Source organism: Hypomesus transpacificus, unplaced genomic scaffold (genome assembly GCF_021917145.1).
Source record: "Hypomesus transpacificus isolate Combined female unplaced genomic scaffold, fHypTra1 scaffold_31, whole genome shotgun sequence".
Lineage (NCBI taxonomy): Eukaryota > Metazoa > Chordata > Actinopteri > Osmeriformes > Osmeridae > Hypomesus > Hypomesus transpacificus.
Genome location: NW_025813837.1, coordinates 665,205 through 689,821, shown reverse-complemented (window position 1 = coordinate 689,821; position 24,617 = coordinate 665,205). Strand labels below are relative to the sequence as shown.

Sequence of the window (24,617 nt, the reverse complement as noted above, 5' to 3'; positions counted from 1 at the left end):
TATTTCCAATGCAATTAATTGTTACATAAAAATGTGTTTCCTGACTGAACTGGATCTCTGTATCTTGTCCCTTGTATGTGATACATTTAGAAGCAATACATATATTAAGCAAACGTGGGTGGCGTGTGTAACTTAATTCAATCCAACATGATATGGATGAAGAGTGACAAAATGATTAGTATATTGTTTTTATTACTACAGTATGTGCTCCCCATACAACAAACAGCATCAGTAGTGTACATTTTATTTCATTCTACAAAAACAAGTAGAGTAGACAAGCAATTAGAGATGAGAAGAACTTCTATGCATCAGCTCCTAAATGCTTTAAATACAAGGGTAGCTCTGGGGATGCGTAAAGTTCATCAAACTCTATGCAGAATGCATCTGTCTGAGATTCAGGGATTGTCAATATAACATCTAAAATACTAGTATCGTCTTGATCATTAAAAGCTTTGCATAACATTAGCAGCAGTGTCATAAAGGCAGGGAGTAAACCAAATGAAATAGTAAAAAAAAAATGTTTTGGCATTGTGTGTTTCTAAATGGTTAAACACAATTTACCACTAAAAATGTCTAAAATCTATTTTTGCCTTGCTTGTGCAAAATACCAATCCTCTCGTCTTGTTAAACATGTGAAAACACAATTGATCAACTCAACAATTGATCTACTCTACAGTTGGCTGTGACAAATACAACCATGTTTAAGGCCTTCTCAAAACAGCTGTGAGAAAACAGCTTTCTCAACTGAAACATTTTAAAAGCATATCATGTACAACTTGTTTGCACATCTCTCTTTCCAGACCAACCACTGTGTACTCTTCAAGTCCCAATTCCTTTATAATGGAAGCATTGGCCCTGTAAATGACATGGACCTACCGGTTATTTCTTTTAATTTAGTATACAGTACTATGTACACCTCACTGAACATAGAAGTGAGAAGAACCATTTACTCTCAATAAAAAGAATGCTCTCAATCCTATATACAAGTATAGTTAGTACGATGGTTGCACAATGAACTCTGCTGATACATAATACACAGTTTCATTGCTATTGCAGTCAAATGCATCGTGGTTGTGACAAAATAATTTTATAATAAATAGCTCCCATCTCAGCTCTTTCTCAAAGCTTTCTTCAGACAAAGTTGAAGATACAGTAAAATATGTTCCACCTTTATGGACTTTCAGTCTAACTTTGTGTGTTTTTAATAGTTTGGATCACACTTTGAGATAAATGTGTTCCTGACAATCTCTACATTTTATTATTGGGACATTGTTGAGTTATGATGTCGTGCACATCAAAACAGTAACATAGTTTAGCCATAAATCATGGCCTTGTACACAAAAAGTTACTGATGTGAAATACATCTCCTCAGATTTTCATCAGTGAGGCTTTTAATGGCTTTTATAACTTAGACATATTTTTTGTAAACAAATGGGTTGAAGATATATGCTTTATTAGCTTGATAGTTAAGTGATCGGAAAGACAGGTGAGTGAGAGGGCCATACAGCAAGGGGCCCAGGCCAGATCTGCCCCCATGGCGCTTCAATAAAGCCTCTGTGATACACGCTCTGCCCCCGTGAGCCACCGAGACGCCCCATTTTTTTTAAATAAAATGTTATGTTGTAATAATGTCATTATAGCGTTCTGCAAAGTATTCATACTTTATCATTTTTTCATTATAGTATTCTAGTATTTATTATTTTTTATTCAAATGGATAACGATTTTATGTATAAACAGTCCAAAATAAGAAACATATTTGTTCAAATGTATACAAAGTTAAATATCTACATTTATGTAAGTATCAATCCATACACTGACATCACACTCCAAACTGAGCTTAGATATATATTGCTTCCTGTGAGCATTCTTGAGATGTCTCTAGAACATTATTGGAGTTCACATGGCAGAAGTAAGAGGATTGAGATTATTTTTAAAAGGCACATAAGGAGGAAGGTTATAGAAAATAGACAGGAGGATATCAAGAATCCCAGTATTTAAAGGTTCCTAAGGTTCGAAGTTCTTCTGCAGAGATGACAAACTGTTATGGGAGAGTTGGTTGGACCAAAGCCACTTTGGTTGAAGAATACACTGAATAAAAGGCATCTGACAGACCTCACGGAATTCGCCAAACCATACTTAAAGGAATCTGAGAGCATAAGGAAAAAGATGATCTGGTCTGATGAGACAAAATATGTGACTCAGTGGCCTAAACACCAAGCGCTACATCTGGAGAAAACCAGATACCGCTGGCTAATGCCATTCCTGTGGTGAGGCATGTTGGTGACAACATCACGCTACGTGAACACTTCAGCAGGGACTGGGACCCTGGTCAGGACTGAGCAAATGATAAACAAAGCTAGAAATTGAATTTCTTTACGAGAGCCACCTCCGGAGGACACACAACATTCTCGAAAGGGACAAGTGTCGGTACAAGCCTGTTCATGTCCTTGAGTGGCCTAGCCCGAGCCCAGAAATCTGTTGAAATATCTTAAGGTCACAGTTCATTAGTATTTCCCACCTTCTCTGAATAGATTGAGCAAGGTAGAATAGGAGAAACGTTCTAACGTTCTAGGAGAAACGTTCTAAATCCAGGTGTGCAAAGCTGGTAGAGTAATACCCGAGAAGACTCAAAGCTGTGATCACTGTCAAAGGTGTGTCGACAAAGTACTATATTAAGGTCCAGAAATATTTAAGCTTTTTGTTTATATCTCAATAGGGCCTTATTTTGCAAGTACTGACCAACCAAAACAAGACTAGAACTGAAAGCGTTTAAAAAGTATGAAATGCCATCATGTTAAACAGCACAAATAGTTATTTTCATTATACAAATCGTGTTTGCAGATTCATATTTAAGATTTTGACTCTTTTTTTTTTTTTTTTACATCGACAGACATCTGCTAATGCTGAAATTATACAGTACATACACAGTTTCTACATGAATGTTCGACATGAAAATATAATTGTAAGATCTATATTTGTAATGGAATAAAGGGTCCCAGTAACCATACAAATTCACTGGATCTTTAAATTCTATACATCTAGACTAGATGCATAAATTCTATATAACTAGAATTTGGAGTACTGCTGTTAATGTCTCTTGGCTTCAGTCCATATGCATTTATTAAGATCTTTGGAGCAGTTTACTTCAAACAGCCTTACCAAAAGTAAAGTTCCAGACAAGTGTTGGGGGAGAAGATTATGGATGTTTTAGTTTTTTTGTTTGTTTTTGGAAAGTGAACCAGGAAAGTGAACCAGCACTTTTTTTTGTCTGTCACAAACGCTCCGTTTTTCTGGTATTTGTGTTGGTGTGGTGAGGTGAAACCCCTGTATGAAGCTGGATGTCTGAATATCAGAGAAGGGGAGGGGCTTCAGCTTCATCTCACCACCTCGGAGAACGCGGGCCACCTGGTCTCTCTGCCGCGCTCCATCCTTTCAACCTCGGCGGCGTCCGCTTGTTGGTCAGCCAGGAGGCTGTGGGAGGACGCCATGGCAGGCGCGTTCCTGCCCACCGGCTTGCCGTGCGGTGGGACCCACTTCTGGGAGACGTGCGGCTGCAGGGGGCCTTTTTTTGGGGGGACCGTCGGGATGTGTTTCGCGGCGCTACCCGGTTTCGGAGGTTCTTTCGGGCCTTGGCGGGAACGGAGAGGAGCGGCCTGGCTGCTGTTGGAGTAGGCCGAGGCCGTTAATATCTCGAGGAGCTTGGAGGCGGAGCCGAAGCGAACGTGTTCATCCATCTCTGTTGCTTCGATAAGGAGTGGCGTGAGAGTGCCGGTGCGCTTGCTGCAGGAGTCACAACACAGTTTGTTGTAGCCAGGGATGGAGCAGTATCGAGCCAACACGTCCATTTGGCAAAATATGGATTTATCGCCATTACAGGGTTCATCTGCAAGTCAAGGGTTAAAGCATCTATTATCATTTAGAATTTTTATGACTGGACTTAAGTCACAAATGAAGTTGCATTTACTGTACCTATCTAGGTAGCTGTTTACATGTAAACAGGATTCTGCAGAAACCGTATGGTGGTAAATAAATGTTCATAAAGGGATGGTTCTAAGTAAGTATAGTAGTATATTTATATATAGTATATAAGTATACTATTTATATATATATATATATATAGTATATTTCATGACTCAAAGGTATCTGACTTGCATGAAAACACATCGAGACAGTCAGTCTATCTGAGTGAATACACTTTAGCAACCGTGTCTGAGATTGTGCTGGTCTTTTCCTGTGCCTTACCACGGCAAGGTCCAGATCTGCAGGGTCTTAGGGCCTCTGGCCTCTCTCCGTTGCATTGATCTCCAATCCGGCATGTAACGATACGCTTCTCCACCCCCTCACCACACGTCACTGAGCACTGCACAAGATTCAAACGAAGACACTGGCTTTAGTCCAAACTATGGAACAGCCGTCACAGCAACATTTAGGACAAGAAACCAAGGCTTGTCCAGACGACGACATGAAAAGTGTCACATGCTCCCGTTCCTGAGCCAGCGTCTGTGCTGGCCATGGGAACCTACAGAGGTGCTGCCGCCTCATTCCAGGTGGACAACAACTGAGTATTTAGAGCGTCAACAAGCGACATTGTAACAAACTGCAAATATAGACTTTTCGACAGGTCTGCAAACGCCTTTGTAAGCAGAGATTAACGTTTGAACAAATCGAAGCAACAAAGCGTTTGCAGACTTGTCGAAAAGTCCACATTTGGTTGCTTATATACTACAACAATACGTGGGAGAATCCCAAATCAAACACGACAAATCTGGAGCAGACGCCATGTTGTCAAGGTCAATCGCTACATCTCCAAGGCGACCGCTCGTCGCTAGGTCCTTAAAAAAAAAAACTTTGCAGAACTTTCAGAAAGTCCGCAAACGTTTTTGGCGAACTTCTGAGAACTTCTCTGGACAAATAAGAACAGCGCATGGGTCTAATTATAATAATAGTATATAAGAAACATGGATGTATACCTCTGACCAGTCTGCAGTCCTCCAGTGGGCTGGGCAAGGCGTTCTGTTACACGGCCTTCGACTCTCAGGCTTCTCTCCGCTGCAGTACTTGCTGTGAACCGACCGGTTGGTCCCCTCGTGGAGGAACTGCACACAGCGAACTGTTCGGATCTGGAAACCAAGGCTGCCGCAGGTCTTCGTGCAATATTCCCACTCTTCAGAGATCCACCTAGAACAATACAAACACGAATAGATCACTGAAATTCAACGAGAACAAGCTGGGAGGTACAGTATAGATGGACAAGGTCAACAGTTCCCCCCCCCAAAAAGTTGAAAAGGGACCCAGTGATTAAATGTGACATTGCCTCACGATATCTTGATTGCAACAATTATAGCATAGAAGTTGTAGCAAAGCAACCAATATTTGATATGTTCAGGGTAGCTTTGCTTAACATCTGAGTTCACGAAAGAGTGAGAGTAGCAGGGTGTGGGAGAGATGGATAGTTGGTTCTGTTTCAAGAACCTTAGAACCTATTCCAGCAGAAGTTGGTCCGCTTACATGCTTCCTTAGTAGCTCAGCCTCAAAAAAACGTTTGATGTATCCCTTTTGATGTCTCTTGGCTTTTGGAGCGTCTTTGTTACAAACCAGCCCTCGTTCCCATCCTCACTCACTCAGCCAGCAGGGACGAGGCTAAGACCTTGGATTTTCTGTCAAAGTTCCTCATGTTAGTTCAGTTCATGTCATTCATGAGTGGGAAACGTATTCCCTTCTGATCCTTCTCTGCTTTCAGAAGCATGGGTCTCTGAAGCTACTTTAAGTATGGTGTTTTGGAGTGATTCCACTCCCAAGTCAAACCTATCAGGTTGACATGGTGTCATGGAGGAGTTTCATATGATGCTGTCTAATGGCAGACAGGTGAAATGCCTGGTACTCACTGTGGCTTGGTGCAGTCCTGGAGGTTACACATTCGGCGGATAGGTTTGGGCTTCTTACTGACATCACAATAGCCTCGGTGGACCATCTTGCTGTCTCCCTTCTTTCTGCATCCGTATTTAGTGTACTGATAACCTGCACCAAAACAGGAAGCTTTTACTATGCTTGAGTTTGGTTATCACATGAATCCCAACATTGAGATATTGCTGAACTTCAAACAGCTTATATGAATATATATTTTTTACCTCCAGCACATGGTCTGGAGCATTGAGACCAACTCTTCAAAGCCCACTCAAAGGTGTCGTCCTGGATGACATTGTTGTTATTGATTGGCACAGAGTCTTCATGAATTATGTATTTATACATGAGCGTGGACCTGGTCTCATTGTCCTTAGGTATTATCTGTAAAACATAGAAAAGAGTAATTGTCATATGTGTTAAAGTAGTAAAATATGTAATCAGGATTTTTTTAGGACTCAAGAGTTCATGGAAAAACTCAATGCTTCCGTCTGTGATTTGAAGTGTTAACTGAGCAGGTGTCTATATTGAGCAGGTGTGTAACTTACAGAGGAAAACAAATGCATTTTATTGAGAGCATCTGTCAAGAAGCATCAGCCTCATAATTTCTATGACCTATACAATAAACTATGTCTCACACAGTTCTCATTGCATAATATAATAAATCATTTATCATGTATAATATTTCCAAGATCAGAGCTTTTACTTCATAAACTGTACTTGTCTTGGAGTTAAGCTGTTGGGTTAATCTTGTCATGTACAGTTTTAATGAGATGTAGTGTATCAACACTAACTAGGGAAAGGACCAATGATAGTTACCAGAACAACCACTGCGTCGTGTAATGGTCCATCCGTATGCAAAGTCTCCACGTCATCCTCAATGATGTAGTCCCATTCCACGCCCAGGTCGATGAAGCTCTTAGACTTGGCTTCCTCTCCCTTACCATTCAGAATGTAATGCCCTGTTGCTTGGTTCTTGATGGCTGCAATCAATCATTTGTTAGGAGCTAATGACATTCTATTTTGTTTACCATGCCCTTAAAAAAAGTTGTTTGATCAATATCCATATATAGCTAGATCAAAACAGAAATATACAACAAGAATAGTCATATTTGTATAATTCTATCATTATCGTTCATTTGAATTATAATTCAACATTTTCACAATGCAGAAATCTCACCACTTAAATTGGGAACTACTGTATTCTAAGTATTTATAGTTAGTTTTGTATATATTCTATACAAATATATGTATATTTGTATGCATATATATTGTATTTATTATTTACAGTATATATAATGTATATATACTGTCTATACATACATACACACACACACAGTGTATGTATATGATTTGAAATAATAGGAATAATATTATGTATTCAACTTTACAGCCTGGATTCCAAGTTAATAAACAGAAAATCCAATTAGCTACACATAATACGCCACAACATTTCACAGGTGTGAAAAGTAATTTATTAATTCAGGCTGTAGAGTAGATTTTTTGGGAAAGATGTGTAGATATTCTATATCTACTCTATACATACTTATGTCCATCGATATGATTCATTGGTCTGTTTATTAAATGTCTTATTTTATACTAACATCTACAGTAGGTAAGATTTCTGTTGACATGCATGACATCCTGACCAATGACTCAGTATGGGGACACAGTTGGACATGACAAGACTACCAGAGCAAATGAACAACTGTGTCAGGCATATCTTAATCTTTATCCATCAATAACTGTCACCTTATGATAGGTGACACCATAATGAATACGCTTCAATGTGCTATGCATCAATGCACTTTCTATTTGAGCAGGGAAGAAGAGCTGTCTCTACAGGCTGGGTACGGAGGGTTTGTTTCAGTGCAAAGTTCTGGTTTTCCTGAGAAAACATTACCAAGCTATTTCAATCAAGAAATCTAGATGGTTCCATGAGGAGTGAGCTAGTGCACAGTTGGGATGAAACAGACTTGTCTTTGAGTCTGGGGATGGGTAAAGCTCAGAGGCAGAACATTTGACTGCATCTGAATCACAGGTTCAAAAATCCTCCCGTATGTTGCTTTGGATAAATCGTCAGCTAAATGAAGAGATTATTTGAGTGTGAATTATTGTCCCTTTGACAGATATGGAGTTTGCACCTGGGCAATGAGGCACACAATTATATTTAGCCATGACTGCTTTTCAAATGCATTTAGCTACAAATCTCCATATTGAAGAGACTTTTGGAGAAATTGGAGATCAAAATTAACATTTCCTTTTCTATTGTAGCCGTACAATATTTCATTTTGATGTTATCAGCTTTCCTACTGATTTGACTTTAAGTCACTGTGTGTGCATTGTACATTTTGGGCTGGCTGAAAGTTTTGTTCCTTGAAATGCTTGAAAGAATCCTCACAAGTATCACAGCAACAAGAGGGGGGAAACTGGGCGAATTAAACATTCCCACTTGCTGAGGCTAAAACCATGGAAACATGGCGGCATTAACTTGCTGTATGATAGTACTATCAAGAATTCTGTAGACAGAATAGATATGTCATATAGATATGACAACACGTAAATATATCAGGCAGCCACACACATAGCTCAAAGCTGTTCAGTAGGCTAAATGTATGTGTAAATACTAGGCTTCTCAATGTTTGCTGCCCGAGTTTCTGAACTCCACTTTACCAGACTCACAGGGTCACATGTAGCGCCTTTCAGCCAGATATTTAGATTAAAAATCGAACAAAAAAATGTGGTTAATATTGCTGCAACACTGAGCAGCTAAAAGAAAAGATCTATTTTGAACGGCACTGTGTTGTTGTTGCTTTTTAACAGAGTCCCGTTATGTAAGAGACAGCAAGATGCTGTCACAAAACAAAAAACTCTGGAGGACATTCTGTATGAGTAGTATGCATACTTCAATAAGCAATAGTTAATATTCATTACAATTAATTTATGCCCATTCGAGTTCATCTTAATTTGCCATCAAACATTCAACAGAAGGACTCACACTTACCAAGAATATGAGGGGAAGCCTCGTGTTCTTGGATGATCATATGTCTAGCCCCAGGTGGAATGAGAAACATCTTAAGGTAACCTTTGCACGTATGTGTATCAGCAGAAGAAGCAAAATAATTTGGGAAAGATAAAAGAAGCAGGTTAGTTAGCAGGAACCAAAATAATTGTTCATAAGTTTGCAGAGGTGGACATCACTGTGATCTGGTGATTTTTTCATTTTGGAAAAAATCGTTACTTCGATGGCATCAATCAATGGCCAGAGAAGTCTATGAAGTACAATGTAGTACAACAGGCTGACGCATGGCAAAAAAAAAGCTCTTCATTCATTTCCGTTCATTACAGTGAAGTAAAAGTACTAATCTAATTGTCAATGTCGATGGTAAATTCAGACATACACTGATGCCGTTAACAGTAATGGGAGAAATAAATGAAAGGACCTTGAGCCATATTTCCGCAAAGCACAGCAAGAGCTACAAAGCTGTCTTCGTTTTCTATTCACATAATGTCCACCGCTCTGCAAACCTTCCAAGACTTACCAAACACATTTCTAGAATCCTCGGTTTCATTGAGGCACACATTTCGCGCTCCTTTAGGTAGGGAGAACGCTCCTCTCGTCTTCCCTTCAAATCAAATAAATTGGTTAGTTGTCTATGAAGTGTTTTCTGGTTCTTCATTGTTTTTTCTTTGGCTACCGGATTTGAAGTGTTTTGATTAGTGTAGCAGAAGAAAAGGTATTTGCATTAGAAAAAGTAAGCAAACAGTCATGGCAGAATTTGCATGACTCTTGTGTGAATATCTTTTCGCCTTGGCAGGAGTGACACTTCTGATTCCTAGAAAACACATTTGAATTTGTTGTGCAAACTTGCATTTTTTCTTGCAGGACCAGAATTAGTGTTGGTTCAGATTTAACACTCATAACCTTTGTGTTTCATTGGGTGTGATCAAAATATATTTATGCTGATTTCATTCTGGTTAGAGGGAAATGTTCCCAGATGTTGTTTTGTGTGTGTTATGTCTGAAGTGTCCCCAAGGAAATAATACTACCAATTCAACCTAAATGGCTTCCACAAACTGCTGGCACATTTGGAAGAGGAATACTGCTATTACCATGGCAGCAGACAGTCATGCCTAAGTCAACTACTGTTATGTTATAATGTATGTGTCATATACGTAGAATAATATACTTGATTTAGTATACCCCGTACAATGACACTAACTGTATTGAGTAATCCATTGAACCTTGAATACTTTATCTGTACTTAATGATGGTCTAATGCTAACATAATGTCTATGAGCCACAAAAGAAAATTATTGTGATACGGTATTTGCTCACCTCCCTGTTTTAACCTTGCTAAATGACTTGTAGTAGCTGTATGAGCAGTTAGTTGAAGGAAAAACAGTACAAAGAGGAAGGAAGAACAGTTAGATCAGGCAACACTGGATACTTGCAGATTGTGTTTTCCAACAAAGGGGTTTCTTTTTGGCATCTCTTGCTTAACTGTTTTCCTGTTAAAAAATGTGAGTGATTAGTGTTACACAAGACAGTTAGAGTTTAGATGTTATTTCAATGTGGTTTTGGTTAGGCTAAATTCAATCTTGATAAATCCTTTATGATGCTTACATATTGTACATTCACGGGCAAGTCCTGGAGAATTTAACAGGGAATTGCATATTGTGGTCTATGTAACCCTTTACATGTATCACATTATATTATAAATCGAACTTATTCACTGTGTGGTTACTACATAAATCTTGCTCAAAGATTATTTGAATGTACGCATTATGAATGGATTTATGAAGACCTCACTGAACCTTTTCAAAGTCATTTAACCATCACATTCTGTCAGTCTATCACCTTAATATTATTATGCGTTATGATCCACATAGGAAATTCATGTTAAGAGTTGACATTAGACATTTGCACCAAAAAAGAAATCACCCGCATGACTTCATCTTCCTCATTAGCTACCTTGGCTTGGCATTTGTCAACAAAGTATAATAATAGCAACAGTCCTACTAACAAATCTGTTGGTGTCTCATCATCCCAGTCCTGCAGTATGCGTGTGCCATGTGGGTGGCAGTAATGAGAATTCATCTAATTTGAGTCTTGGAAGGTGTACAAGTTAGCATATGTAGACTTTTTTTTTTCAAATGCTTGATATCAACAACCCTGTTGTAAGTCACTTAAGGAAGGAACAGCTTGGACAACAAAATGCCACATCTATGATGCCAATGAATAAAACAACAATTTTTTAAAGATGTTCAAAACATTGCCTATAACACTACTGTGCCGATAGGCTAGTTAAAACTCATAGATACATATTCAAGTCTCTTCTCTTGTTAAATGAAAACTTGCTTTGCATATTAGTATCAAATATTTGGGATTGTAGAATTATATTTATATTCACAACTGCTTGTCTAGAAAAAGGTAAGATTAAGTTACTACAGCAGCAAAGCGGTCAACTGTCAAGACTTTGATTTAATTTGACATTACAGTACTTGACCGAGGCACAGTATATTCAAAATGTAAATTGTTTAGGCATACATTACTGAAAACACAAGGGGGGGAATTACCTTAACTTTCTCTGACAAAAGAACCTGGATGAAATTCAGGCACAGGTTGATAACTAAAGAATATCAATTAGACTACTTCATCTAGCGAATCTCATTTGAGGATGGTCGGCTATCCTGTTGTTTGGTAGTTCAAAGTGCTAAAGTCACTATTACATTCTTAAGATGAAAATAGTATTGTATAATTGTCATTGCTCATATTCATGTTGTAACAGACAGCAATACTGTCTGTTGTAAATGAAGAGCTGAGTTTAGGCAGGAAACTAGGCGGTCGTTGGCTACTTTGGCCGCCTCAAAAAGTCTGCCTTTCTGACAAAAACCCTACTAACCCTACCATTCTGCAGTTGATCAGAGCTATGTATGTAGCTCCATGCCTTATAGGGCTATTCATGCATGTCATGTTCAGGGTAGCATGGCCCTATCGATCCAAATGTTCTGACATAACAGCCCTGACCTGATCAGATTCAGGAGAAAAGTCAGGAGCCAACTGTGAATTCTCTGTGGATGTTCTGGATATTTACGACATAGTGGGTACCACCCCGTAAATACTTTTAACACAAAATAATAATAAACAAACATCCACAAGGGGTGAAGATGTTGAGATAACTTGAGAAAACAGAAAGTATATTTTCTCTCGGAAGACAGCAGATTCAGTGATGGAGGCCCTGGCAGGTTTGGAAAACCATGCTCCATGTGGTCTGTGAAGTGAGGGTTTAAAAATGTTTTTTTTCTGCCATTTGTTCACTTTCTTTTAAGACAGTTTGTAAGTGAAGTGTAACAGGATAGGCAGGGAGACAGAGAGAAAGGAAGAGGAAGACACTCAGCAAAGGGCACAGATTCGAACCCAGGCCACTGCGGTAAGTCCTCAGCCTACATGGTACGCTCATTTATCAGGTGAGGAGAATTTGTGTAAGTAAGTTAGTATGACCTTGAGACCTGGAATGAAATGTCAGGATTTAAGGGGCAGCAGTTGCTCTGCTGTGCACATAGTTTAGGCAGGTCAGGCATATAGTTTGTTCAGCCTTTTTTTTTATATAGATAATGCACAGTGATTTGGATAAAAACACAGTCAAGTAAACATGTCGATAAATGTGCCAGGGTAAACTGAAGAGGTCATTATCCCATGCAGTCCCTGGGCAAGTCAGCACTGGTATTATAATTGGGAAGAAATACGAATGCAAACCATAAATACCTGTACAGTACACATAAACATGTACTGTTTATACACATATTAGTACCGCACACATATATAAATGTCCCACTTCAAAACAACAACCCTAGATATGTTTGACAGGCAGCCCGCATTCTTGGATTGTATTTAGGCATTCCTCAACGTAATGCAAAAACGTGGACATTGAGAAACAAAGTGAGAGGACAGGTGCATAAAAGAAAATCACGAGCATTGGGGATTGCGATTCGTTTAGATGTAGCATGTCACCTACCAGCTTTTTTGGGAGTTCGAGTGAACGTTCCTTTGACCGTGCGGCAGTGGGAGTTGTCGCCTCCGCAAACGCCACATTTATCCTCCACTTTGTTGGACCCAATTTCTTTGTCACATCCGACTTTCTGAGGAGAACAATCACATACACATGCGTTTCGTCTTTAACTGTTTGGATAAAAATAATTGGATGTGAAGGCATGGGAACTGTTATCTGACGAGGATATTTCCTGGCAAGTCTTGGCCAGCTGACTGTTGATCAGCTGCCAACCGACAATTTACAGTTTGGACAATGCTTCATTTGCTATTGGCAAAAGACGACTGGCTGCAACAATTTGTCATCAGAGAGGCTCTGAGGCAAAAATATTTTGTGGTTCATAAAAACAAACTTCATATCAATAATTGTACTGTTTTCTAACTTACTATAAACAAGATCAACACACATGACAGACTCAGGAGGTGAATGTTTTTCAGTCTGGAAAAGAATTACCTTTTTGAAAACACACATTCGGCTTACCACACATTCTCCACGCACACAGATGCTGTAAGGGTCTTTATAGGAACACCGTGTCCCATCATGCACCAGCAGCTTCATGTAGGCCACGTCACCTGTTTCCTTGGACTGGCAGTACAGATGACATCTCCTATTAGCTAGAATAAGTACAATAGAAAACCATGAAACTAGATACCTTTGAACACAAAACATTACAATAAAACTTTTACTTTAAAGGCCCTTATACCACTTGCCTTCAGAAACTGGGGAAAAAAGGGAAAGATGGACACTATAAGTTTTTATTAGTTTTTTTTTTGTGGTTTTGTTCCTCTTGGCTGTTTCCTAGTGATCCTGCATTAAGCCAGCATAATCATCTCCATGAGAAGTGGTATCATGAAAGTATATTGCAAGCCAATGTGGGTGTTTTCACAGTGGTGTCCCATCTCAAAGGGCCAAGAATTCTTCTTGGAGATCTTTCTTAGTACACTCAACTGAGATTAGGAGCAAACATTGTCACATTCACACACCGGCGTCTGCATCTCAACCCCCCCTACACACACACACACACACACACTCACACACACACACCCACACACACACACAACCAGATCAAGAGTGTAGAGCACAACGTGAGGGTAATGTAGATCCTGTGCATTGCGGTTAGTGCTTTCAACAGCACATCTAGTGTGTCTTTTGATTAGGCTGTACTCCCTGTGACGAACTGCCTTCAAGCACCCCCCCCCCACCCCACACCCACTCACCCTCCCACCCCCAGCCCCAGCAGCCATACTCAAAGGTCGGAGAAGCCAGGGCAGCGGAGGAAAACGAGAACCCTGGGTACCATCTCACACTTACAGTCTGGATGCTCGTAGGGCAGCCAGTGGTGTTTGCTGTTCTGGTACTCAAAGTGGGAGTTGCGGAGCTGGCACTGCTGGGCCCTGAAGTCCTCAAAGTGCTTGAGGCAGTCGTTAGTGTTGCAGAGCTGGTAGTCAAAGTTCACGCCCGGACAATCCTGGCCTCCGTTCGAAGGGCTGTTTTTTGGGGGTAAAAGACCAATGTCGAATCAGATGAAGTACACGATCTAGGTGTTTGTGTGTTTATTTTGAATCATGTGAACAAACTGCATTTGCTTTAGATTAAACTAATGATGCAACTACTGCAGTGGTTTGCACATGAAAATGTATAGCACTACAGTCTGCCCACAGAAGATCTGACTTTCAAAGTAATGCACGCTAACTATGAAAGATATGCAAATCTGCGTATTGGTTACACTTACGACGGGGTGTTACATTGGCGCGTTCGGAAGCGGACTCCGGTACCACAGGAACGTGAACAGGAGCCATACTTGCTCCAGGAACCCCAGGCGCCATCTTGCTTCACCTGGTTGGCGTTCTTCCACATGCAGTGACCTTTGTAGCACCACTGTGCGAGTTTGAGGGATGGAGGAGAGACTCAGTCACCATAACAAAGGGGAGACCACCGTCGTAGGGGAAGAAACGGATTGGACTCACTTTGCCGGGTGCACATTCTGTCCCATCGAGGGGGGGGCCTTTCTTGGTCTTGCAGAAGTACGGGTTGTCCGGGTGACTACACCACAACTGCTTACATGGGTCGAATGTGCGAAACTAGGAGAGGGGAGAGTGAAAACATTTCATCGCTTGGCAGCCATTTTCAACCTGGAATGTAAACAACCAGGAAGCTTACACAGCTAAGCACTACTGTCAAAAGGGAAGAGCCAATCTCAATGCATAACTTTATTTTGATATATATATACTGTGTTTATATGTATATAATATTGAACAGGACTGGGGAACATGTTACTGAAGAGAATTGACTGACCACCGTAATAGGGTAAATTTAAAAACAAGAGCTAAATGTAAAAAACCTCATACAGTAGAACAAGAGCGCAATGACATGCAGTGCTACACATTTTGGTCAAATTTGGGTAAACATTGACTTAAGCAATATACTGTCAAGAGGAAAAGGTCACATAATTGTGAGACGTGTCAAAATAGAGCAACATTCAAAAAGAAAGGTCCAGTTGTCCAGTGATATCAGAGTTAGTTCCTGCAGTTCCACTCACTGAGGTGCAGATTTTGTATCCCACTCCAAAGTCAAATCGACACTGCTCATCCATGGAGTAGTTGATGCCAGGAAGTTCAGGTAATTGGGGCCAATCGTGTTTAAAGGGGTCATCGAGGAGACAGTCATAGGAACTGTAAGACACAGACAATCACTGAAGACTAAAACAATGAACAGCATTCACTAGATTTGTAGCGCAAAATATTGACTATTGACTATATCGAACATTGACGGCAATAGTGTCTAACATTTAAAACACAGAAACAATGCAGCGAAGACGGATGATTATTGTCAAGATGGTGGATTTGTCTTGTACAGATACAGATAAACATCTACTTGTTCTCATTCGTGGGCTGGAGGTTTGTCGCAGACCCAGGGTTCATTAGGTCTACACAGGAGAGCGAACCTTCAAAATAATTTCAATCCATACAATTGATTGCCATCACCTCTGGATATACTCGCAGAATAAATGAGCACACTCCACCTATTAATCATACATGCTCGGTGCCACTGGAAAATCCAATATTTGTAAATGAAAACCAAAGCCTGCAGTCAATGATATTATTACAGTGCACATGCATGGCTAAAGCTGGGACTATCGATTATTATGATAATCAACTATTCAATACTGAAACCACCGATTACTCGTGTGGAACATTCAATATATTTCATGTTTCATTGCTGCACTAATCTTTCACGACATGGCTTGTAATCAAGTAGTCTTCATCACACAAACTGTAAACTATTAGTTTACACTCTGGTAGCAGAGGAAAGATATGATCATGGTTTGGTTTGCTAATTTGGGGTATTGTCTGGTATCGTGTGGATGGATAATTTATTGGACTCATTTTGAATTCGGGCTGCATTTAAAATACACGTTTTTAAGGACGCCTTGTCTTTTGAAACCTTCTGTAAGTGACATAAGTAACGCGTAACATCAGAAAGTACTTGCCAGGCCATCACTGAAAATATGAATTTGGTCTTAATGATTCGGCCTGCTTAAATAAATGTTATTTATTTATTTATTTTTTAAATGACACTTACTGGATGTATCTCTTCAGTTCCTGACCACTGCACATTGACCAATGGTAGCGATGGAAGGCAGCCTGGACCAGGGGAGCCATGACACTGCCCATGGTTGTCTCGTCTCCACAGCGGTTCCCCTGTCCGTCATGTTCCATCCCCAGCCTGCCACCAGCACAACACACAAGAGCGGCTAAATCATGGCGATTACATTTAGTGTGGGTTGTATTCACTCAAATGTACAGCATGCATTGCGCAACAAACTGGGTGAGTGCATTTCCTCGCCCCGCAGGCAAATCCACACACAAAACACATGTACATTAGTACATATGGACACTCATTTGCATCCATTCACGTCCTCTCACCGTGAACGGAAAAGTAATTATTCGCTAACTCAAATTAGTGTCACCCTGGATACGGGGTTTGGTAAATGTGTTGGTCGGTAAATAAACAATAGCATTAAAAGAAGCGAGTCTCACCAGTCCATTGCTTAAGGCTATTATGCAGAAAGGTCATTTATGGCAATGGAGTCTGAAGGCATTCACACTGGTGAAAACATTGTGTGCTTATTATTCTGAAAAATGTCATCTCACTTAGGAGACACAAATCCCTATAAGTAAGGATTTTTCATTCATACAGACACCCGCAAGGGAACTCAAACGCACATACCCGCGTCCACGCATGTACAAGGCACACAACCATAATGCATTCCCGCTCACAGAACAAAGACAGCACACAGACTCTCATTGGAGAACCTACACGTGCCCTGTCTCATGGGCCACCACGAAGGCGGAGGAGAAGCCGTCTTCGTGGTTCAGGGTGCAGCTCCGTACGGGGTGGCACATGCCTGTCACAGGGGCGTAGCCTGCAACGACAGGAAGAGAGGGAGGAGGGACTGTAAGGTACAGAGAGGCGACAACGAGGAAGGAGGAGGCGAGGTGATGAAATGACGGAGAGGACGGGGTGTAGACTAGGAGGGGGCAAGACGGCGAAAGAGACAAAGATGGCAGGAGACAAATAATTGACGCTGCCAGCTGCTCTGTTCAAAAGAGGCCAGTGGGCCTGGGCGGTCACATCCCCCAAAGCCTCTCCACAGGTCTACAGCAGAGATTACCTACATTATTCACACCATGACAACCCATTAGAGTGACAACCAACCCAAACGCGTCTCAGAACACTCCCAGATGAGGCATACAATTGGATTTAGAAATATGAACGATTTTTTTTAACGAGCGAGTTGATTTGCTTGCTACTTTTGAATGTGTATTCAAATGTTTTACATGTTGAAAGGCTATATTGGGGGTATTGAGGACACTAGATTGGCAACAGATGGGGTCTAACAGTGTCTCTAAATCCTGGGATGGGTCCAGTGGGATTGTGCAGTTCTGTACACAAATCGACACAAATGATTATTGTAAGCGGGGTAGTACGCTACCATGGATGTGGTGTTTGACACAAGATTTAGTGAGCCGACGTTCAGATAGGAGTTTTCTAATTGTCATCGTTGTGCACTCTCTGTAAAATAAAAGCTTTTGACATCAGTGTGTGTTTCAGTGAGTGAGTCTGATTTGACATATTTTATCAAATATTTAGTCAGATTTCTGACTAACCAAATGTTTGTTCAACTATAAGTGTGCATTCAGTCAGTTCAGTGATGAGCTTCAAAGCACAGTACTGATAAAAAATATATTTTCATTGCCGTTTAGAGGCTTTGTCCCAAAACTGAAAAATGGTGACCTATTTAGGCTCAGTAGTTTTAGTTGGTCCCCTTCCACAAACACATATCCATCTGTATTCATTTGAGAAAACACCTGAAATACATGAGGCAGATGTCTGTGGCCAATCACCCTCACCTGTCCAGCTGTTTTACCTCCACAACCCCCAACCCCCACATCATTCAATGTTAATGTCATTCATTCCGTGTGGGTTCCCTCACCCTGCATGCCGGTGGGGCCGAACCCCTGCCTGGTGAGAAAGATGGCATGGTCGTGGTGCTCCGAGTGGTCCGGGTCAGCTTTCTGCTGCACGAAAGCCCAGCGACACACGTTCTCCAGACTCCTCGATGGATTGCCTCTCTCGATGAGGCTGATGGACTGGCAGGGGAGAGTGACGTTCGAGACCAACATGAGCAACAGACCGGCACCACCCAACCTCCCGAAGGTGACTAAAACGGATGCCTCTGCAGAATTGCATTGGTGTACTAAACACAAACTAAATGAATAACATTTACAGCTAGCCCTGCATATTGGTCATATAGGACCATGTAATTCGTAAATAAGATCAGATGTATACACAATGAAAATATTTACCATATGTATTTTATATCATATATCAAGTAAGACAATACATGCATTGCCATTCATATTCTCTGGTCTAATGAGACAAAAGTCTCCATTGAATGAATTACTGCCAACTTAACATTTGGTACATGGAACAGGGTGAATAATTCAACCTTTCATTCATCTCACCTTGGCATAGCCCAGCATGATCATCCGCACCAAGACCACATTAATATGGATACCCAGTGAGTCGTCATGGTAGATCTCATTTACCTGGGAGAGACAAGAGAGATATGAAAGGAAACAGCCAATTAAAAAACAAAATACAGTTGCTCCTTCCTCAAAGTTTATGGGTCTTTCAGCATACTCTTAAGACACTTTAAAACACATTAATTCTACTGTCTACATCTTCACTAGTCTGGTGCTCTACTAGATATAAATATATTTTTTTTATTTATTTTGTTTATCATCCTGGTAACTATCACTGCAATCAAATAATATAAGTATGTATCTAAATTTTTTTATATATTCTAGTCTTTTAGTGGAATCACAGTTGATGCTTGATAAGAAATACACGTGATTAGATATACCACTTGTTTGCCATCGGAGAAAGCTGCAAGAATAATGCCCGCCCAAGTGTAGTCAAGGCACTGTATTCACAATACAATGGGCACTACAGTGGCAAATCTGGTTCTCCTAATGATCTGGGTTCGGTTTCCCGATTATGATGGTTGGACGATGCATGAAAGGTTGCATCGTGACTTTCTAAGGATGTAGTTACATCTGTTTCCCATACCAACATGTAGATTGATCATTCAAAAGTGCATCTTAAGTACGTTAGAAGGGCAGTTCAAGGTGCTGAATGGCATCTTATTCAACCATTCATAGCCCAACACTGTATTTGAAAATGTATCATCAAAGATTTCATTGATATCATGACTGCCAGAGTAAGCATGCTAATATGATATGAGAAACGCTTCTCCTGTTAAACATATTGATTCTATATCCTACTTTGTATACACTGCTAGGGAGATTGAAGGCACAATCGCACAAACTTCACAAAATATCTTGGTGAAACCCTGTTTTCTAGAGTACAATATAACGTACAATGTCACAGTACACAACCTCCACTGGCATCACCACTATTTTCCCTAGCCTGAGGATTTCTCTTCCAAAGTATGTGCATTGTTGCACCAATGTTTTCCAAAAGGGAACAGGATGTCAAATGAAAAACTATATTTTAGGCCACAAAGTGATAAACCACATGCCTGGGAGCACACATGCTTGTTGATAATGTAGTTCAGGATAGAACAGGTCAAAGTAAACCCTTGTTGATAATGTAGTTCAGGATAGAATAGGTCAAAGTAAACCCTTGATATCATTTACAAGATGTACAAGTGGCTCTGCTGTTGTACGCGTTAACGCCGTCGGCCAGTCTGTGGGTGTTCCACATTGACATTGATTAAGATGTTTCTGGATGCGCATATTGACATGCTGACGAAGCACAACACAAATGTGTCATTTCACATCCCAAGCAGATCAGCTGCGTGACAAGCTAAGGCCAGGGCTGATCATACTGCCAAACTTTAAATGTTAAAACAAATTCCAGTAATGGCCTGTTTAATTGTTCTCCAATAAACATTCCCTTGGTCATCTTTGGAGTTCCTGATATAACAATTGGCACGTTTTGAGCTTGAAATCGTTTTCTTGGGAAAAGTAGGTAGCTGTTCATTGATGTATTTTAGTCCAAAATTGTGCAATATTGTTTTGCATCTTGTAGTCTGTTTGGGTTTGGGGGCACATTATTCCCAACAGATGGTGACAGAATTAATGGCGGGTTACAGGAAAGTAGAGATGTCAATCCCCATGTAAATCTCTCATTGTTTATGGGGACTTTTGTGTGGGCGTTCTCTCCTGACATGTTGAGAGGAAGAGCAGAATGACAGCATGGCGCCCCAACAGCTCAGCAGAAACCTTACGAACGCCAGTGCTTGGATTCGCTTCAAACAAAGAGGGTATTGTGGCCACAAAAGGGGGAGGGAAGAAGTGGAGAGAGAGAGAGAGAGAGAGAGAGAGAGAGAGAGAGAGAGAGAGAGGAAAGACAGCCAGAGACAGAGAGAGGAGAAATAGGGTATTCAAGTGCAAGATTCAAATGTTCACTGGCATATAAACGCAGATTGCCTCAACAGTCTGTCAGCTAGGGGCAGTTGGCCTGTCAGAGGCAATTCAACCAGCACGGCCGCTGGTTTAGTGCTGGTTGGAGTTCTGAAGCTTCAATCTTCTGTTTGCCATTTCCATTGAAGTGTTGCCCTTTTTATGTGCTTTTGGCATATTGTTTTTTGTAGCCTACTAGAGGGGGTTTTTGGATGGTGGAGCATTCTGTATGCCTACATTTGGTATGTATTTCACCATAAATCCTTGTGTATTTTCTTTCGTCATTTTGGGTTGGCGTTTCATATTCCCACGTGGTTGTGATCTCTCAAATCCAGCAATAGCAACTTACATTACATTTAGCAGATGCTCTTATCCAGAACAACTTACAGTAAGTACAGGGACATTCTGCCCGAGGCAAGTAGGGTGAAGTACCTTGCCCAAGGACACAACGTCATTTGTCACGGCCAGGAATCGAACCAACAACCTTCTGATTAATAGCCCGACTCCCTAACCGCTCAGCCATCTGACCCCCAACTTACATTTACATTTTACATTTAGTCATTTAGCAGACGCTCTTATCCAGAGCGACTTACAGTAAGTACAGGGACATTCCCCCCAAGGCCAGTAGGGTGAAGTGCCTTGCCCAAGGACACAACGTCATTTGGCACGGCGGGGAATCGATCTGGCAACCTTCTGATTACTAGCCCGACTCCCTCACCGCTCAGCCATCTGACTCCCTTGAGACATGTCTCATCCATGCTCCCTTGCTCCATGCTCTTATGTCAGGTCCTTGTGTATGGGACCGGCCAGAGACAAAATATCAACCAGCAAGCAGTGGTCCAGTCTTTCAGCTGCCAGACAGCAGATTACACAATGCGGGATCATACCTCTGAGCAGACCAGTTTCACATAGACTCCATAAATGTACTCATTATATTCTTTATAATTTGTGCTTCGCTAAACAAAACTAACGGAGACATGCCACAACACTCACTCATTACAACCTCACAGTGCAGCACAGTGCCCCCACATCCATACCCAGTCGATCAACGAGGGCTGTCCTTGGCTCTTTCTGCCTCCCCCTTCTGGATTTGCCTGTGTGCGTGAGACTGTTTGCAACATTCAATAACCAACTGGTGACTAGTTCAGCACTCAACTGTGTTTCTGGCTATACATTGTAATCCATTGGTTTTCTTGTTAAATGTTGCAAAAGTGATGGTCTTTTTCAAATCTTTACCATTATTGGGTATGCTAATAAAACTGATAAGTAAGATAAGGTGTATCATTTGGATTGTGTTTTTAAGATGCTTTTTTTTGCAGCTTGTTTGTGATTTTTGTCTGTAATCTTTGGGAAAAGTCACATTAAAGATGGCACTAGAGCTGACCCAGCACCAACTTCAGTGTATTGTACTTCCTTATTTATTTACAGCAGTTTACAGTGGGGCCTACATATGTTAGCCTCGGAGCCCTTGACTGATCTAAAACCATTGGCTGAATGGGTTGAGGGTCTTCAAGTCAAAGGTGATGGTCAGCTCGCTTCGTAGACGATGGTCACAGAGCCATTCATCTCATACCAGGTTTGGGAGACATCTTTTTCCTCTTTCCTCTTTCTGGATGTACAGTAGCTGACTCAGCCCAGCACCCCGGGCTCATCAACTGAAACTCACCATCAATTAGCTTCACAAACCGTGACCAGTAGGTGGCAGTCTTGACAATGTAACCCAATGGTCATTCTGAACTGTCCATGGGGCGGAGAGGCAGATTCGCCACCTCACAGAGCCACAAGGCCAACCAGTTGAGTTTTAGTCTTTGTGACACGCAGAATGGAGAAAAAGTGGAGCTTTCTTGGCGATCTAAATATTCCTGCCGTAAAATGAATCATGGCAACCATTATTTGATGTATTCATGCAACACAATGCATGGATTGCACAGACCGACTGTTGGATGATTTAAGATATATAGCCTACGACACAGGTATCCAGGATGTAGGAATAAACATTTTAACATGTATATTTATAATAAACATGTTATTGTGGAGGTGGGGACATGGACCTTATAAAAATGCCCTAATATATATTTCCCTTTCCAAAAGTGTGGAAATTGTTTACACATCCTCTCCATCATCACCTGACAGACTGAATCATGTCCAAGTGTATTTCTGGTGACAAGACAGTGATCTGCAAAAGGGGATATTGTGATGATAGCGGCTTCTGGAGTAATGATGAGATGAGAACAGACATCAGTGGGGAGAGCGGGGGGGGTCGAGGGTCGAAAAGGAGCAGACAGGAAAAGGAGCAAGACAGTGAATGACAGCCAGGGAGAGAACTGAGAGATGCATTCAGACATGTCCACAGGGAGTAAAGAGGCGTTAGGAAGATGTGTGTTTCGGAGGTGGTGGCGTCGAGAGGAGGAGTCGGGGATGGAGGAGTTGTCGGAAAGAGGAGGCGTCGAGAGGAGGCGGGGGTCGGAGGATGTCGGGAGGTGGAGCGGGACGCAGCATGACTCGGCGCCCCCTCCCGCTAAGTGGCCTCTCTCCGTCAGCAATTGTGCCGGCGAAAGCGTCAGCGAGTCCCGCTTTCGACGCGAACCTACGCTTGACGTCCGCTCGATGGGGAGTTCAAAGCAGCGAGGGGTCGCGGCGGAAGCGTGCGGCGGTTACTTACGATGTTCATGAGGGTGAGGAGGTAGTTCTGGACGTGCTCCTTGCCGTGGAAGCGCACCACCGAGTCGTCCACTCCCAGCAGGACTTCTATGTTGTAGTCGTCGTCTCCGGCGTGACGCCGCCGACGGACAGTCTGGTTGACCTGTTTGGCAACATTATCCAACACTCCTGGGATGTTTAGCTCCGGTTCTGAGAGGACAACAGAGAACAAGGCCATGAGGTCAGCACAGTACTGCCATAAGTGTACTTTAACTTACTTTTACTTCTAAACTCTCTACAGAACCAGAGACGCCAAAGTATGCCTAATTATTCATTACTAATAATAATTACTGTAATAAGTATTAATACTATTGGGAGTAAACAGAGAGAGAGGGATTGCTGCCAATATTACACAATATTGTTTTATTATATTTTCCCTCAAATGTGATTCTCTTCAAGATGAGTGGTGATAACAACTAGTTGAATAATGGAAAACCACACAATAATAAACAATATAAATATGAACAAAAAGGTTTCATGAAATATTGAAAAGGGTAGATAGATTTATCAAGAATGTACAATCATCTGGCCTTTCTGATCTCCCCACCAATCTATGCCATGCAAGCTTCTGAATCTTCATATTTCAGTTCCAGCGACACTAACGCCAGCAGACACTGGCCCTGATTGATTGTGCGGAGAGGCTCAGAGAAATGTCCGTGACCTCAGCCATGGTCCTGGCTTCCACAGAGTTAGCATTGTGGAGCGCGTTCCTCCTCTGCTGCGCCCTCGTCATGACACAGGCATTCTTGTGCGACAGGACCAGGCTCAGGCCCCAGAGTCAACACGCTCTCTGAGGTACCTACTTCAAACGTGCGGGACTTCCCCCTCATCTGCACACACATGCTTTTTCCTTACAAGTGCCAAAGTGTCTCAGATCCTAGTTCCTCACACACACACACACACACACTCTCGGACGGAGACGGAACACGCAGGCGCCCCAACCGCTGGGGGCGAGGCAGCCCCCCTTCC

At 41.5% G+C, this 24,617-nt stretch overlaps 1 protein-coding gene across 1 annotated transcript in view; it reads right to left on the bottom strand.

The window, feature by feature from the left end:
* Positions 1 to 2,755: 2,755 nt before the first annotated feature.
* Positions 2,756 to 24,617, bottom strand: part of adamts3 (ADAM metallopeptidase with thrombospondin type 1 motif, 3) — a 38,250-nt gene continuing 16,388 nt past the window's right edge. The window contains exons 5-22 of the mRNA XM_047015947.1: positions 23,611 to 23,798; positions 18,984 to 19,067; positions 18,452 to 18,608; positions 17,275 to 17,380; positions 16,537 to 16,680; positions 15,494 to 15,626; positions 14,922 to 15,035; positions 14,687 to 14,832; positions 14,266 to 14,441; positions 13,435 to 13,568; positions 12,922 to 13,045; positions 8,907 to 8,987; positions 6,722 to 6,885; positions 6,130 to 6,286; positions 5,887 to 6,019; positions 4,972 to 5,179; positions 4,244 to 4,361; positions 2,756 to 3,884 (exon numbers count right to left, since the gene is read on the bottom strand). Coding sequence (XP_046871903.1) covers positions 3,376 to 3,884; positions 4,244 to 4,361; positions 4,972 to 5,179; positions 5,887 to 6,019; positions 6,130 to 6,286; positions 6,722 to 6,885; positions 8,907 to 8,987; positions 12,922 to 13,045; positions 13,435 to 13,568; positions 14,266 to 14,441; positions 14,687 to 14,832; positions 14,922 to 15,035; positions 15,494 to 15,626; positions 16,537 to 16,680; positions 17,275 to 17,380; positions 18,452 to 18,608; positions 18,984 to 19,067; positions 23,611 to 23,798 — 2,876 coding nt within the window. The 3' untranslated portion in view covers positions 2,756 to 3,375. The remainder of the gene's footprint in view (positions 3,885 to 4,243; positions 4,362 to 4,971; positions 5,180 to 5,886; positions 6,020 to 6,129; positions 6,287 to 6,721; positions 6,886 to 8,906; positions 8,988 to 12,921; positions 13,046 to 13,434; positions 13,569 to 14,265; positions 14,442 to 14,686; positions 14,833 to 14,921; positions 15,036 to 15,493; positions 15,627 to 16,536; positions 16,681 to 17,274; positions 17,381 to 18,451; positions 18,609 to 18,983; positions 19,068 to 23,610; positions 23,799 to 24,617) is intronic.